This window comes from Sorex araneus, chromosome 3 (assembly GCF_027595985.1).
Source record: "Sorex araneus isolate mSorAra2 chromosome 3, mSorAra2.pri, whole genome shotgun sequence".
In the NCBI taxonomy this organism is placed as follows: Eukaryota; Metazoa; Chordata; class Mammalia; order Eulipotyphla; family Soricidae; genus Sorex; species Sorex araneus.
The window spans coordinates 112,194,798-112,208,353 of record NC_073304.1 but is presented as its reverse complement, the minus strand read 5'-3'; the positions used below and the strand labels follow the sequence as shown (position 1 = coordinate 112,208,353).

The following is a 13,556-nucleotide window of genomic DNA, read 5'->3' as shown; positions in this document are numbered from 1 at the left end:
ACACACACACACACAGAGTCCTAGAAAGAGTAAAGCCTTTAAAGTCGCAGGATACTAAATCAAAGCATAGAAGGGAAAAATGTCCAGAAATCTATTGTACTGTGTTTTTATTTTTCTTTTTGGGTCACACCTGGCGATGCTCAGGGGTTACTCCTGGCGGTGCTTGGGGGACTATACAGGACGGTGAGAATCGAACCTGTGTCAGCCGCATGCGAGGCTAATTCCCTACCCGCTGTGCTATCACTCCAGCCCCCAAATCTATTGTACTCTTAAGTGTAAACAATGACATTGAAGATAAATATGTTTAGTTTTGTTTTGGGGCCACATCTGTCAGTGCTTGGGCGTACCATCGTCTATCACTCCTGGCAGTGCTCAGGGGACCATATGGGATGCAGGGGATTGAACTCAGGTCACTGCATGTAAGGTGAACACCCTACCTGCTCTACTATCACTCTGGCCCCACGAAAGAAATACTTAATTCCATTTATAATCATGTCCAAAAATATTCAAATACCTAGAAATCAATCAAAAGAAGTGAAAGATTTATAGTGAAACTATAAATCACTGCTGGAACCATTGGGGAAAAAAGAAAGCCGTACAGAAATGGAAACATTCTTGTTTTCATGGAGTGGAAAGAGTCATCTGGTTAAACGACTTAACTCCCTAAAGGCCATACGTATTCAGCACAGTCTCCACCCAAATTCCCATGGCCTTCTTCAAGGACATGGAGCAAAATAGCCGATTTCTGACGTTTATAAAGACTGTAAAACTCCCCAAATAGCCAAGGCAATTCTGAAAAAAAAAAAAAAGAAGATAAGAGGCTGTGAAAGCTGTAATCAGAGCTGGGTGGTGCTGTAATAGCAACAGACTTGCATACCAGTGGACTAGAGCTGAGAGACCACAAGTGACCCCTCAGTTGGAAGGAGCGGGGTGCCTGAAGTGGAAGAGGGAAAGTCTCTTCAAAAGACGGTGCAAGAACCTTTTAAAAGAAGCTAGATCATCGGGCTGGAGAGAGAGTACAGCAGGGATGGAGCTTGCCTTGCATGTGGCTGATGGCTGACCCAGGTTCAATCCCCAGCATCCCATATGGTCCTCCAAGCACCACCAGCAGTGATCCCTGAATGCAGAGCTAGGAGTAACTCTTGAGCATTGCCGGGTGTGGCCCCCAGACAGACAAAAAAAATTAGATCAAAGTCCCACAAAAGGGGGCTGGAGCAGTAGCACAGCCGACCTATTCGATCCTCGGCATCCCATGTGGTCCAGGAGCCCACCTGGAGTGATCCTGCTTGCAGAGCCAGGAGTCAGCCCTGAGCACTGTGGGATGGGGCCCCAAAAGCAAAAGCAACAACAAAACCAAAACAAATGGGTCAAAGAACTTGAGATAAGAAGCACTGAATGTATAACATACATTATATAATGTATCGCTGTATAAGCTACAAAGAATATAAGGTATATTGTATAAGTACACGGTATCCAGTGTCTAAGATGCAGAGGATGTAGGGGATACATCGCATAATTTAAGATGTATTCAGTGTATAAGAGACATTGCCGGAAACAGGCAGAACTCTCCAGGGTGCAGACTGGAGGAGCTTTGGAGAGACAACCGTGTTGGAGAAACTAAAGCGGAAACAAATGGGACCACACCAAACTAAAGAGCTTCTGCAGCAGAAACAAATGAGGCCTAAAATAAAGCCACTCCGCTGAATGGGAGAAAGTGCTCATTGGCCATACATGAACAAAGCGGGGCTGGTGAGACAGATGTGGCTCCACAAAGGGGGAGGTTCTCGCAGCACGCCTGGGGACTGCCAGGAGGCAGGCGGGTGTCCGTGGGTCCACGGCGCGGCCACAGCCTGGCTGAATGGAGCCAGTGAGTTATTTGAATCCTGGAAGGCCACGGTTGTCTTCTGTGAGGCCCAGTGAGCTCAGAACCTCGGTTTTTTGAGGCTCTCATGGCTTGAAACAGGCAGAGCCTGCATGTGACACAGCCCACAGGAGAAAGTGCAGATCGTGGCCCTCCTGACTCAGCCGGGGTGCTGCCCATTGTGGCCCTGATGCATGCAAGGTACAGCTCCAGGTCCCGGGGCTGATACTGAGGAGGGCCAGGCAGACACGAAGGCTGGGCCACCTAGGACAGCAGGCGTGTTGGCTCACAGCCTTCAAAGGGCCTCCACAGAGACGCAGCAGTTGCAAGCAGACACTGTGGCCAGGGTGCGGCCATTTGTCCCTCCCAGGCAGCCTAATTGTCTGTACAGAGCAACTGTGAGTGTCCCAACAACCCCGTTGGGAAGCATGCAGGCCTCCCACTCTTCCTCCTTCCCTCCCCTGGGGCCCATGTGTGCTGGCCCACACCCCTAGTCCCCCGGTTGCAGTGGACGGTGGCCAGTAGCCTGGCAGAAGGGTCTGACCCCCAAGAGCAGGGCCAGAGCTGAGAGGACAGTGCCACAGAGCCATGCTCTCGTCCCCAGGGGGAAGCTGGGCGTAGGGGTGTTCCGGGACCCCCTGCTGCAGGTCTGGGGCCCCTGGAGCTGGGTCATGAGCCTGGCCCAGAAGAACCTCCCACACTCGCTGGTCTCCCGAGAGCTGCCTGAAACCTGTGGCAGTTCCGAGTCTCTGAGCTTTTCTCCTTCCTTCCAGACTCAGCCATGAGCTATCCCGGCTACCCGCCACCTGCAGGAGGCTACCCGCCCGCTGCTCCAGGTGAGAGGTGGGGCCCGGCGGGGGTGCGGGGCGGAGGCCGCGCTGGAGGCCAGCTAGGAGCATGCACTGTCCCCTGGTCTTAGCCCCTCTACCTCTGCCAGTGGCTGCCCGGCCAGGGCACTGAGGGCAGCTGCTGGGGTCAGGTCTGGGTGGAGGGCAGAGCCCACCTGGCCCTGCTCTGGCCTGGCTCCTGCCAACTGTGGTTTGGTCCCCCCAGGAGGCTTCCTGGGAGATGGGAGGGGACAGCTGGTCACACAGGTCTTGCGGCTGCACAGACCCCACCTGCCAGTGTCTCGCAGAGCTGACTCGAGGCAGCCCAGGGCCACTTGGGTCCCTGCTTCCTGTCCATGAGGAAGGATACGGGAGGTGCTGTGTTGTGTCACTCACATGTTAGGGACGCTGTCCCACAGCAGGAGCCCAGGTCTTGCCGTCCCCACCATGGCCCGCACTGCTGTCCAGCCTTGTACTGGCCAGTGACTCTGGAGGGCGGTGCCCAGAGAGCCTGCAGCCAGCCCTGCCCATGGCTGCCCCTGGGGCCACCGCCCGGCCAGCTTCCGTGGCTCTGCCTGTGCGTGCGGGGCACTCAGACCTTGTCTCGGCAGTTTGGTGTGTTCAGCAGTGTCACCCCTGGTTGGTGGGACACGGCCTGGTGTGCTGGCTCAGAGTACGGTCCCACCTGATTTCAGCCACCTCTCCGGCTATCCCTGCCTCTCCCAGAGTGGACAGAGCAGGCAGCCCACAGTTCTCCCGCCCCCCGCCCGGTCACTGGAGCTGGGAGGAGCCCATGGGCCCAGGGCAGCAGAGCCCCTTGGACCCTCCTGGGGGGGCGCCTGGCCCAGCCCCGCAGGGCAGGGGCGGCACCTTACAGCTGGGATGTTGCAGGTGGCGCCTGGGGAGGGGCGGCCTACCCGCCGTCCACCATGCCCCCCATCGGCCTGGACAACGTGGCCGGCTACTCGGGGCAGTTCAACCAGGACTACCTCTCGGGCATGGTGAGTGCCAGGGACAGGCCACTGCTCCCGGCTTCCCGGGCACCTGGGCACGGCCCCGGACAGAGCCTCTGGGGGCTCGCTGGCCTGGGGCCCCCTTGCTTCCTCTGTGTGGGAGAGTGTCCTGGGGATCAGGGGCCATGCCAGGCAGGGCGGGTCACTGTCCAGCTGCGCCCTGCCCACTCCCCGCGCCACACTCTGCTCCCTTCCCCATCAGCACCGTTTGTCTCAGACTCTGCTCTGTGGATTTCTAGGCCAACAACATGGCGGGGACCTTCGGAGGAGCCAACGTCCCTAACCTGTACCCGCAGGCCCCTGGGGGCGGTTACCCTCCCATCCCCCCTGGGGGGTTTGGGCAACCCCCTCCTGCCCAGCAGCCCGTCCCTCCATTCGGCATGTACCCGCCCCCTGGGGGGAACCCACCTTCTGCCATGCCCGCATACCCGCCCTACCCAGGGGCCCCGGTGCCGGGTCAGCAGCCTCCGGGAGCCTATCCGGGCCAGGTGCCAACAGCCTACCCTGGGCAGACCCCCATGCCACCTCCCAGCCAGCAGCCCGTGCCAAGCTACCCAGGATTCCAGGCGTCTGGGCCTGTCACCCCCGCCGTGCCCCCTGTTCAGGTAAGTGCCAGCCCCGTGCTCCCCGGGCCTAGCCTGTGGCCTGGACGGAACAGCTCCTCCCGCCGTTTCCCTCGTCATGGTGTCCCGAGTGAGTGGAGTCCCAGCACCCAGCCCTGGGCCCTTCCTGCCACACAGGGAGCCCTCAGGTCACGTGTGTCGGCCTGGTCGTGGTCCCAGAGGCCTCCTAGGGGAGAACTGTTCTTGGCAGTTCCTTCAGGACCCACAGTGGCTCATTTGGGAGAGTCCAGGATTGTGGCATGGCCACCCAGCCCCGCCGTGGTATGCGCTGGCGGCTCTTGGCCAGAGGGGCCCTTCCCCCACACATTCCTTCCTTCTCTGCCTCCTTAACTGAACGGCAGGAGGAAGTTCAGAAGGAAACTCGAGTTTGCTGGGGGGGGGGGGGCCACAGGGCCTGCGGCCAAGGTGGACCCAGGGTCAGGGGCGCAGCAGGAAGGCTTGGATGCCCGTGCTGCCGAAGCCCCGGGACACTGGGCAGCCCCGGCAGAGCTGGCTGTCCTCTGAGGCTGCGGCCGCTGGGCTCACTCGGCCCCTGGAGCCTCTGGTGCACAGAGGTGGTTTGCAGCCGGCAGTACCGCGGGAGGACCCTTAGCCCGCTCTCAGGGCCTGTCTGGGGCAGGAACGCTCTGCAGTGTCCTGTTCAGTGGGAGGTGGGCTCCGGGACTGAGACCTCGCCCCTCCCCGACCCTGACGGTGAGAGGAAAGCTTTCCAGAGTCGGCGCCACAGCATCTGACCTGTTTGTCTCTGTCTGAAGTCTGGAAACCGAGGGACCATCATGGATGCTTCTGGTTTTGATGCTATACGGGATGCTGAAGTCCTTCGCAAGGCCATGAAAGGCTTTGGTGAGTGACTGTGGCGGGACCCTCTCCTTCCCCAGCCCCCTCCTTGGCGTCTCCATGGTGGCTCAGTGGGTTGGGAGGAAGAGGAGGTGGGCATGGGGGTGTCATGAGGATGCCCAGGAGAATTGGAGGGCTCAGGCTGAGAGATGGGGCAGCAGGGAAGGGGCTTACCTGATCTCCAGCATCACAGAGACAGAGCCCAGTCCCTGCCCCCGTCCCGTTCCCCTCACCCCCAGGGACTGACCAGCCCGGTCCCTGTCACCCCCAGGGACTGATGAGCAGGCCATTATTGACTGCCTGGGGAGCCGCTCCAACAAGCAGCGCCAGCAGATTCTCCTGTCCTTCAAGACGGCCTACGGGAAGGTGAGCGTCCCAGCCGCCCCTGTCCTAGGGGCCTGCAGGGCTTCTGTCTCCGGGATTGCGTTTTCTGCTGCCTGTCCAGCTCCCCCTTTGGAGTCAGAGTCCAGCCCCTGCCCGGTGCTGAGTGCTGTGTGGGGAGTGGTTCTTTCCCCAGCGCCCTGTGGGCCCCTCGTGGCCGACACCTGTCCTTGCTGTCCTTGCACGCCCTCTCACAGTTCCCGGGAGAGGAACTTGCCAGCTCGCAAGGGAACAGCTCGAAGTCTAGGGCAGAGGCGGGCCTGCACACTTCAAAGGGGGTGCTTCCGGGCCTTCGTGAGGGGGGCATCGGGTGACTATGGAAGCAGCTCGTGGGCCAGTCCTGGGGTTGCTGGCTCTGGGGCACCCTGAGCCTGCCTAGGGGTCTGGAGCCCACAGGCCCTGTCGCTGCCCTGTGGCTTCCTCTGCCCTGGGCTGTTGTCCTGTTGGTCAGCCTCTGGGTTCTAACCCGCATGTCTGTCCGATCAGGATCTGATCAAAGACCTGAAGTCTGAGCTGTCGGGGAACTTTGAGAAGACCATATTGGCTCTGATGAAGACCCCCGTCCTCTTTGACGTCTACGAGATAAAGGAGGCCATCAAGGTGTGTGTGGGGGGGGAGGTGTGTGTGTGTGTGTGAATGTGTTTGTGGAGGTGTGAATGTGAGTGGGTGAGTGTGTGTGAGAGTGTGAGTGTGAGGGTGTGAGAATGTGTGTGTGTGTTTGTGTGTGTGTGTGTGCGCGCGCGCGCGTGCGTGGCCCTGGGGACTCCCTGTTTGTGCTCCAGCCTCTTGCTAACTGCTCTTGTGTGCATGACTGGTGGCTCCTGTGGGGAGCCCGAGGCCCCGAGTCTGACCTTCCCCCACCACGTGCGGTGGCGTCTGCATGGTTCCAGGTGTAAGCCCTGGTCTTGGCAGCAACACGGGAGGGAGAGGAGGGCACGCGGCTCCCGAGACCAGGCTGCAGGCCCCCCCACAAGCCCGGGCAGGGCCGGCACGCTCACAGGAGCTCGGGCGCCTTCCCTGGCACCCCGACCCCTCAGCAGGAAGGGCTTGACTGACTTTGAGTGGGTCAGGGGCGGCCCTGGACAACATAGCAGAGAAGAATCAGCAACAGGGCGTCACCCTCACTCAGCAACGGGGTGGCCAGCGCCTGTGCTGTCCTTCTGCCCAGTGCGCGTGGCTGCAGCTCCCTGTGTGCCTCTCCATCCACAGCCACGCTGAGCTGGGGTGTGGCCAGTGGGCAGGACGCAGCCCCTTTGAGGGGAGCTGTGGAGAGTTGAGCAGCCCAGCAGAAGGGAGACCGGGCACAGAGGGCAGAGTGGACGCCTGTCCTGGTTTCCGGGTGCAAAGGGCAGAGTAGACACCTGTCCTGGTTTCCGGGTGCAAAGGGCAGAGTGGACGCCTGTCCTGGTTTCCGGGTGCAAAGGGCAGAGTGGACGCCTGTCCTGGTTTCCGGGTGCAAAGGGCAGAGTGGACGCCTGTCCTGGTTTCCGGGTGCAAAGGGCAGAGTGGACGCCTGTCCTGGTTTCCGGGCGCAGAGGGCAGAGTGGACGCCTGTCCTGGTTTCCGGGCGCAGAGGGCAGAGTGGACGCCTGTACTGATTTCTGGGTGCAAAGGGCAGAGTGGATGCCTGTCCTGGTTTCCAGGCGCAGAGGGCAGACTGGACGCCTGTCCTGGTTTCCGGGTGCAGAGGGTACAGTGGACCTTGCCCTGGTTTCCGGGTACAGGCCAGGTGACGGGGGTGGCGGGGAGCTGTGGCAGCTGGAACTGAGGTGGGTTTTGCTGAGGGTGACCTGAGCCTGTGTCCACAGACTTTGGTTCCTGGCCTCTGGCTACTCCCTGACAGTGGGGCCAAGGTCACCCCCACCCACGATGACAGCAGGGTCAACAGCCCCACCCTCTCCCTGTGGGGACTCAGTTGATCGGGAGACAGGCTGGTGTCACATGTGTCGCTTACGGAGCCTGGGACATGCCGTGTCACACAGCAAGGACGTGACCTCGCTCCTGCTTCTCCCGTGGCCCCAGCGGCTCCTGTCCCAGTGCCCACACTCCTCTTTAGCCATGCGTTGGTTTTCCTCATTGTGCCTGGACTCAGAGTCAGGCAGAACCAGGCCCCCACCCGGGGCCTCAGCACTCACCCACCTGTGCTCCTCAGCCTCTGTCGAGAGTCAGGGTGGCCCTCTGTGTGGGACCCCCACGTGGCCTCTCCATGTTGCACCCATGTCCTGCTCCTCGCCTGCGTCCAGCTGCCATGGGTGGCCGTGCTCTGTGGGCCTTGGGGTGGCCCGGCTCCGCTGTCCTCTGAGCTTGGGCCTGCTCTGCCCTGCAGGGGGCCGGCACGGACGAGGCCTGCCTGATCGAGATCCTCGCCTCCCGCAGCAATGGCCACATCCGGGAGCTGAACGCGGCCTACAGGGCAGGTAAGCCCCCCACACGCGCCCCCGTCTTCCCTTTCCCGTTCACTGAGGGCGTGTAGGAGCTCGGGGCGTGGCTTGTGCCAGCGGGCCCCGAGTGCAGTGCTATGAGCCTCGTGCCCTCCTGGCCCGGGCAGCCTGGCCACAGGGCTCCAGGGCAACCCTCCTGGTTTCCCTCAGAGTTCCACAAGACCCTGGAGGAGGCCATCCGCAGCGACACATCCGGCCACTTCCAGCGGCTGCTCATCTCCCTGGCACAGGTGTGTCCCGGCAGGCTGCGCGCGGGTGCGGGCCGGGCAGAGCGGGGCCTGACGAGTCACTTACTTTCAGGGAAACCGGGATGAAAGCACCAGCGTAGACATGTCACTCGTCCAGAGAGATGTCCAGGTGAGTGTGACTGACTGGCCGCAGGGGCTGGGTGGGCGCTGCCCAGCACACAGCAGAGGTGCCGGACCGGGCAGCTCAGCAGGGCTGTGGGCCATGTCCCCCGTGTGTGACTGCCGGTCACACCTGGAGGCCTGAGCCTTCCGCTGTGCGGCCTGGACTCTCTCCTGTCCCCAGGCCGCAACCACAGGGCCAGTGGGGGCTACTCCGACAGTCCTGTCTGCCTGTCCCAGCAGCCAGCCCAGCCCAATGACTCTGGCCTTCCAGGGAGTGGTCAGGTGCGCCAGTAGCAGAGCCAGGGCCGGGGCCAGGCTGGTGGCCTGTCCAGCAGAGCCAAGGCCTGGCCCAGGCCCCTCCCGTAGGTCCCGGCAGTTCTTAGCCCGAGCCGCAGGGTTGGATGTCCCGGTGCTGCCTCTCGCTCCCCCTCTCCCGGGAGTCTCCCCCACTGTTTCCTGAGGCTGCTCCCGCCTGTGTTTCTGGTTCTGAGGCCTCGTGCTCTCCGGGTCTCTGAGCTCTCCTTATCACCTTTGACCTTGGGCCTGATTGCGGCTCCCCAAGGCCTGGGGTTGGGGCTGAGTCTGGGCTCAGGCTTGCAGTGCTCGGCAGGCGGACCTGGGGGCGTGCTGAGGGCTGGAAGGCCATCGAGGCCTGCGTTCCCTGCGTCAGAGCTCTGAGCTCGGTGGGGTCTGTGCCGTCAGAGGCTGGTCGGGTGCCCCTGCCACGGTACCCAGCTGGCCCCTCCGGGCCTTCAGTTGTTACCCTGCATATACAAGTCTGCATATACAAGGTTCAGAGAAGACCAGCGGCTGGCCCAGGGCAGGCGGCAGCAGAGGAGCTGGCTGGGTGGCCGCTGGCCTTGCCTGCTGCCCCCAGCCCTGAGCACCTCTCAGAGGGTCCCTGTTCCAGGGGAGGGGCCAGCTGAGCTGTCGGCCAGAAGGGCCTGGCCTGCCGTTGGGGTGAGCCGCTCTGCATGCCTGTCTCCGCCTGTCCAGGAGCTGTATGCAGCCGGGGAGAATCGCCTGGGCACAGACGAGTCCAAGTTCAACGCGATCCTGTGTGCCAGGAGCCGGGCCCACCTGGTGGCAGGTGAGCCCCCCAGGGAATGGGGCTCGGCGCTTTAGAAGAGCCCCCCGGGATAATTCAGGAGAAACTCAGGGCTTCTGAGCTGCCGCAGCCCTTGTGTCCTGGGGCAGCACGTGCTGGGGGCACAGGTCAGGCTGGAGAGAGGCTTCTCCGTGTTGGCCCAGCGTGTCCCCAACTGTGGCTTGAAGATAAATCAGCACTGCAGCTGCCGATGTGCTCGGGGCAGGCAGGTCCCGGCCTCCCAGCGACCCCAGTGCTGAGTGCTCACTCACACTCGCCAGGCGCGAGGCCAGGGAGGGTCAGTATCAGGGACTCCGCCCTCGGTGGACAGGCACAGGTGACATAGGGGCCGCGCAGGGATTGGGGCTGCCAGTGCTTCCCGCCCACCCCGTTTGAGTCCTGGCATCACATGTGGTCCCATCTAAGCACGGCCAGGGATGGCCCCTGAACACGGCCATGTGTGTCCCCAAGCAGCAAAGCGAGACAAATCCACACGGAAGGGCCAAGCTCTCAGAAGGCGGAAGCTGGAGCCGGGGCCTCTTGGGGCTGGGGCAGGGGCGGTCGGGGCAGGGGTTCTCGTGCGTGTGGCTTCCGGCAGGCCGAGGGCTCCCACGGAGGACTTGGGGGGCAGGGCCGATTTCAGGGTGTGACGGCTACTGGTCTCCCCCAGTCTTCAACGAGTACCAGCGAATGACAGGCCGGGACATCGAGAAGAGCATCTGTCGGGAGATGTCGGGGGACCTGGAGCAGGGCATGCTGGCCGTGGGTAGGTGGCCACCGGCCCGGACGCGTCTTGCCTGTGTTTTCGGCTCCCCTCGGGAAGGGCGCTGTCTGAACCCCCCCTGCAGCCCCCCCAAGGACGCTGACTCACATCCTGCCAAGTCTCCTCTAAAAATACACTGCTGCAGGCCAGGCTGGCGCTTGTGATGGAAACAGCAGGGCAGCTGGCTGAGGGCACAGGCTCAGCTCTGGGGCGGGGCCCTGGCTGCTGTGTCCGCTCTCTGGGGACCTCGAAGACAGACCCCCTCTGGGCAGCCGTGTCTCCTGCGCTGCAGTCTCAGCAACAGCCCCCACCCTTCCCCCCAGCTCTGCCCTGGCTCTGTCCCAGCTCCCTCCCTCCCCTCTGCAGCTCCACGCAGGACAGTTTCCGCAACCGCAAAGCATGCCTGAGGGGACGTTGAGAAGGGGTGCAGAGAGGGCGGGGGTCTGGCTTACCCCCCTGAGGGCTCACCCGAGCTTGTCTCTTGCAGTGAAGTGTCTCAAGAACACGCCAGCTTTCTTCGCTGAGAGGCTCAACAAGGCCATGAGGGTACGGCAGCCCCCTGACCACGTCCCTGCCGCCGGCAGGGGGCCTCCCCAGGGACGGGGGTAAGGGTCACTGTGGGAGCTCAGGAGCCGCAGCTCATGCTTCTGTTGTGTGGCCCCGTCAGGGCGCAGGGACGAAGGACCGAACCCTCATCCGCATCCTGGTGTCCCGCAGCGAGATCGACCTTCTGGACATACGGGCCGAGTACAAGCGCCTGTATGGCAAGTCTCTGTACCACGACATCACGGTACGGCCCCTGCCCTGGGGACCCACCCAGCCTCACCTGCTCAGCCCAGCTGACAGCCCATTCCCCGTGGGGGTCAGGCCAGTCCTGGGCGTCCCACCTGAGCCCCCAGTGGCCGGCACATTCCCTGGGGATGGAGGGCAAGTCAGGCATCAGCCTTCAGGACCATCCAGGGAGCCTGTGATGCGGGTGGTGGGTGGAGCCCCCAGGCCCAGGTTCTGCCCTCTGTGCGCTGGGGCTGGCTGTGCTGGGGGTCAGGGATGTGGGTTCTCAAGGCCTGGGCCCACCCCTGGTGGGAGATCACAGACCCGCCCACCCCTGGTGTGAGGTCACAGACCCCCCCATCCCTGCTGGGAGGTCACAGATACCCCCATCCCTAGTGTGAGGTCACAGACCCCCCCATCCCTAGTGTGAGGTCACAGACCCCCCCACCCCTAGTGTGAGGTCACAGACCCCCCCATCCCTAGTGTGAGGTCATACACCCCCCATCCCTAGTGTGAGGTCACAGACCCCCCATCCCTAGTGTGAGGTCATACATCCCCATCCCTAGTGTGAGGTCACAGACCCCCCCATCCCTAGTGTGAGGTCACAGACCCCCCCATCCCTAGTGTGAGGTCACAGACCCCCCAATTCTAGTGTGAGGTCACAGACCCCCCAATTCTAGTGTGAGGTCACAGACCCCCCCATCCCTAGTGTGAGGTCACAGACCTCCCCACCCCTAGTGTGAGGTCACAGACCCCCCCCATCCCTAGTGTGAGGTCACAGACCCCCCCCATCCCTAGTGTGAGGTCACAGACCCCCCCATCCCTAGTGTGAGGTCACAGACCCCCCCCATTCCTAGTGTGAGGTCATACATCCCCCATCCCTAGTGTGAGGTCACAGACCCCCCCCATCCCTAGTGTGAGGTCATACATCCCCCATCCCTAGTGTGAGGTCACAGACCCCCCCCATCCCTAGTGTGAGGTCACAGACCCCCCCCATTCCTAGTGTGAGGTCATACATCCCCCATCCCTAGTGTGAGGTCACAGACCCCCCCCATCCCTAGTGTGAGGTCACAGACCCCCCATCCCTAGTGTGAGGTCACAGACCCCCCCATTCCTAGTGTGAGGTCATACACCCCCCCATCCCTAGTGTGAGGTCACAGACCCCCCATTCCTAGTGTGAGGTCATACACCCCCCCATTCCTAGTGTGAGGTCACAGACCCCCCCCCAATCCCTAGTGTGAGGTCACAGACTCCTGCCCAGCCAGGAGAGCTCTGTGGGTGCCTGGGCCACACATGTCACATGACTTGGTCAAAAACAGGCCACTTGCTACCAAGGCCCACGACCCCTCAGAGGACACCAGGGCCTCTGCTTGCACATCCCTAGGGGAAGTGGCCTCCTCACCATGTCCTCTGCCATGTCCCTCCCCACCTCACCCCTGCCACCCAAACAGGGACAGCAGTGAGCCCCACAGGGGCACCAGGGAGAGAAATGCCTCAACAGTGCCCGAAGCCGGCTTCTTTGAAACTGAGGGAGGAGAGCTGGGCCCACACATGTCTCACCACAGCTGCTGTTCCCCAGGCTTCCGCAGAGCCATGTGCAGGGAGAGTGTGGGTGCTAGACTGAGTCACCCAGGCTGCGGAGATAGTGGGTGTTGTGTGATGTTGTATGTCTGTCTTTGCGGTAGCCCTGGACCCTGGACTCTGTGTGTGTGTGTGTGTGTGTGTGTGTGTGTGTGTGTGTGTGTGTGTGTGTGTGTGTGTGTGTGTGTGGAGAGAGAGAGAGAGAGAGAAAGAGAGAGAGAGATGTGAGAGACGAACAGAGACACCGAGAGACTCTGGCCTCAATCCTGGGGCTGTGTAGTGTAGCTTTCCTGGGTTTGGGGACGGTGGGGCCTTTGGGGTCTGGCTGCAGGCGCTGTGTGAGACGCTCGTAAGCCTAGGCCAGGAGGGTCCTGTGCCGGGCACCTTCGTCTAAGCCCCTCATCTCCGTGGCCAGGGAGACACGTCGGGGGATTACCGGAAGATCCTGCTCAAGATCTGTGGCGGCAACGACTGAGCGGGGCATGGGGCCTGCTCCTGTCCACCCGCTGGCAGCGTGGACACTCTCAGAAGGCCCGTGTGCCCCTCACCGTCCCCCGAGCCACCCCAGGCCGCGCCTTGTCTCAGGACTCAGGACTCCCCCGCCCCCCGCGGCCCCCGTGCTCACGTAGAGTAACTCACGCCGTCCCTTTGCTGTAGCCAAGACTCTTGGCCTCATTTCCCTCGTGCGATTTTGTGTTTCTATTGGGTCACTCTTTTCTAGTCACCAGGAGACAGAGGTAAGCGATGTCTCTGCTGTGTCCACGAGGGGCGCAGTGGGGGGCGGCATGGGTGGTGCTGAGTGGCGGGTGCAGGTGGCCAGCATCGCCACGGTCCCCGCTTTGCACAAGCACCGCTGCCAAACAGCCACGACTCCCCCATTGCTCCTCCGGGCAGAGCTGCGCACGCAGCCGACTCCCGCCAGCCCCGGGCTTCTGCCCCTTGGTATATGCCTTAAATGAATGTTGATCGCCAAAAGCCATTTGTAATTAAAGGCAGCTGGTGCTGTAAAGCCCTGGAAGCA

At 62.0% G+C, this 13,556-nt stretch overlaps 1 protein-coding gene across 1 annotated transcript in view; it reads left to right on the top strand.

Annotated features, from left to right (window-relative positions):
* The window catches only part of ANXA11 (annexin A11), a 28,436-nt gene extending 14,880 nt beyond the window's left edge, over positions 1–13,556 (top strand). The window contains exons 2-15 of the mRNA XM_004615443.2: positions 2,635–2,697; positions 3,580–3,689; positions 3,941–4,306; positions 5,080–5,167; positions 5,433–5,527; positions 6,029–6,142; positions 7,869–7,959; positions 8,134–8,213; positions 8,284–8,340; positions 9,330–9,423; positions 10,091–10,186; positions 10,671–10,729; positions 10,851–10,973; positions 12,951–13,556. Of these exons, the coding sequence (XP_004615500.1) occupies positions 2,643–2,697; positions 3,580–3,689; positions 3,941–4,306; positions 5,080–5,167; positions 5,433–5,527; positions 6,029–6,142; positions 7,869–7,959; positions 8,134–8,213; positions 8,284–8,340; positions 9,330–9,423; positions 10,091–10,186; positions 10,671–10,729; positions 10,851–10,973; positions 12,951–13,010 (1,488 nt within the window). The 5' untranslated portion in view covers positions 2,635–2,642 and the 3' untranslated portion in view covers positions 13,011–13,556. The remainder of the gene's footprint in view (positions 1–2,634; positions 2,698–3,579; positions 3,690–3,940; positions 4,307–5,079; positions 5,168–5,432; positions 5,528–6,028; positions 6,143–7,868; positions 7,960–8,133; positions 8,214–8,283; positions 8,341–9,329; positions 9,424–10,090; positions 10,187–10,670; positions 10,730–10,850; positions 10,974–12,950) is intronic.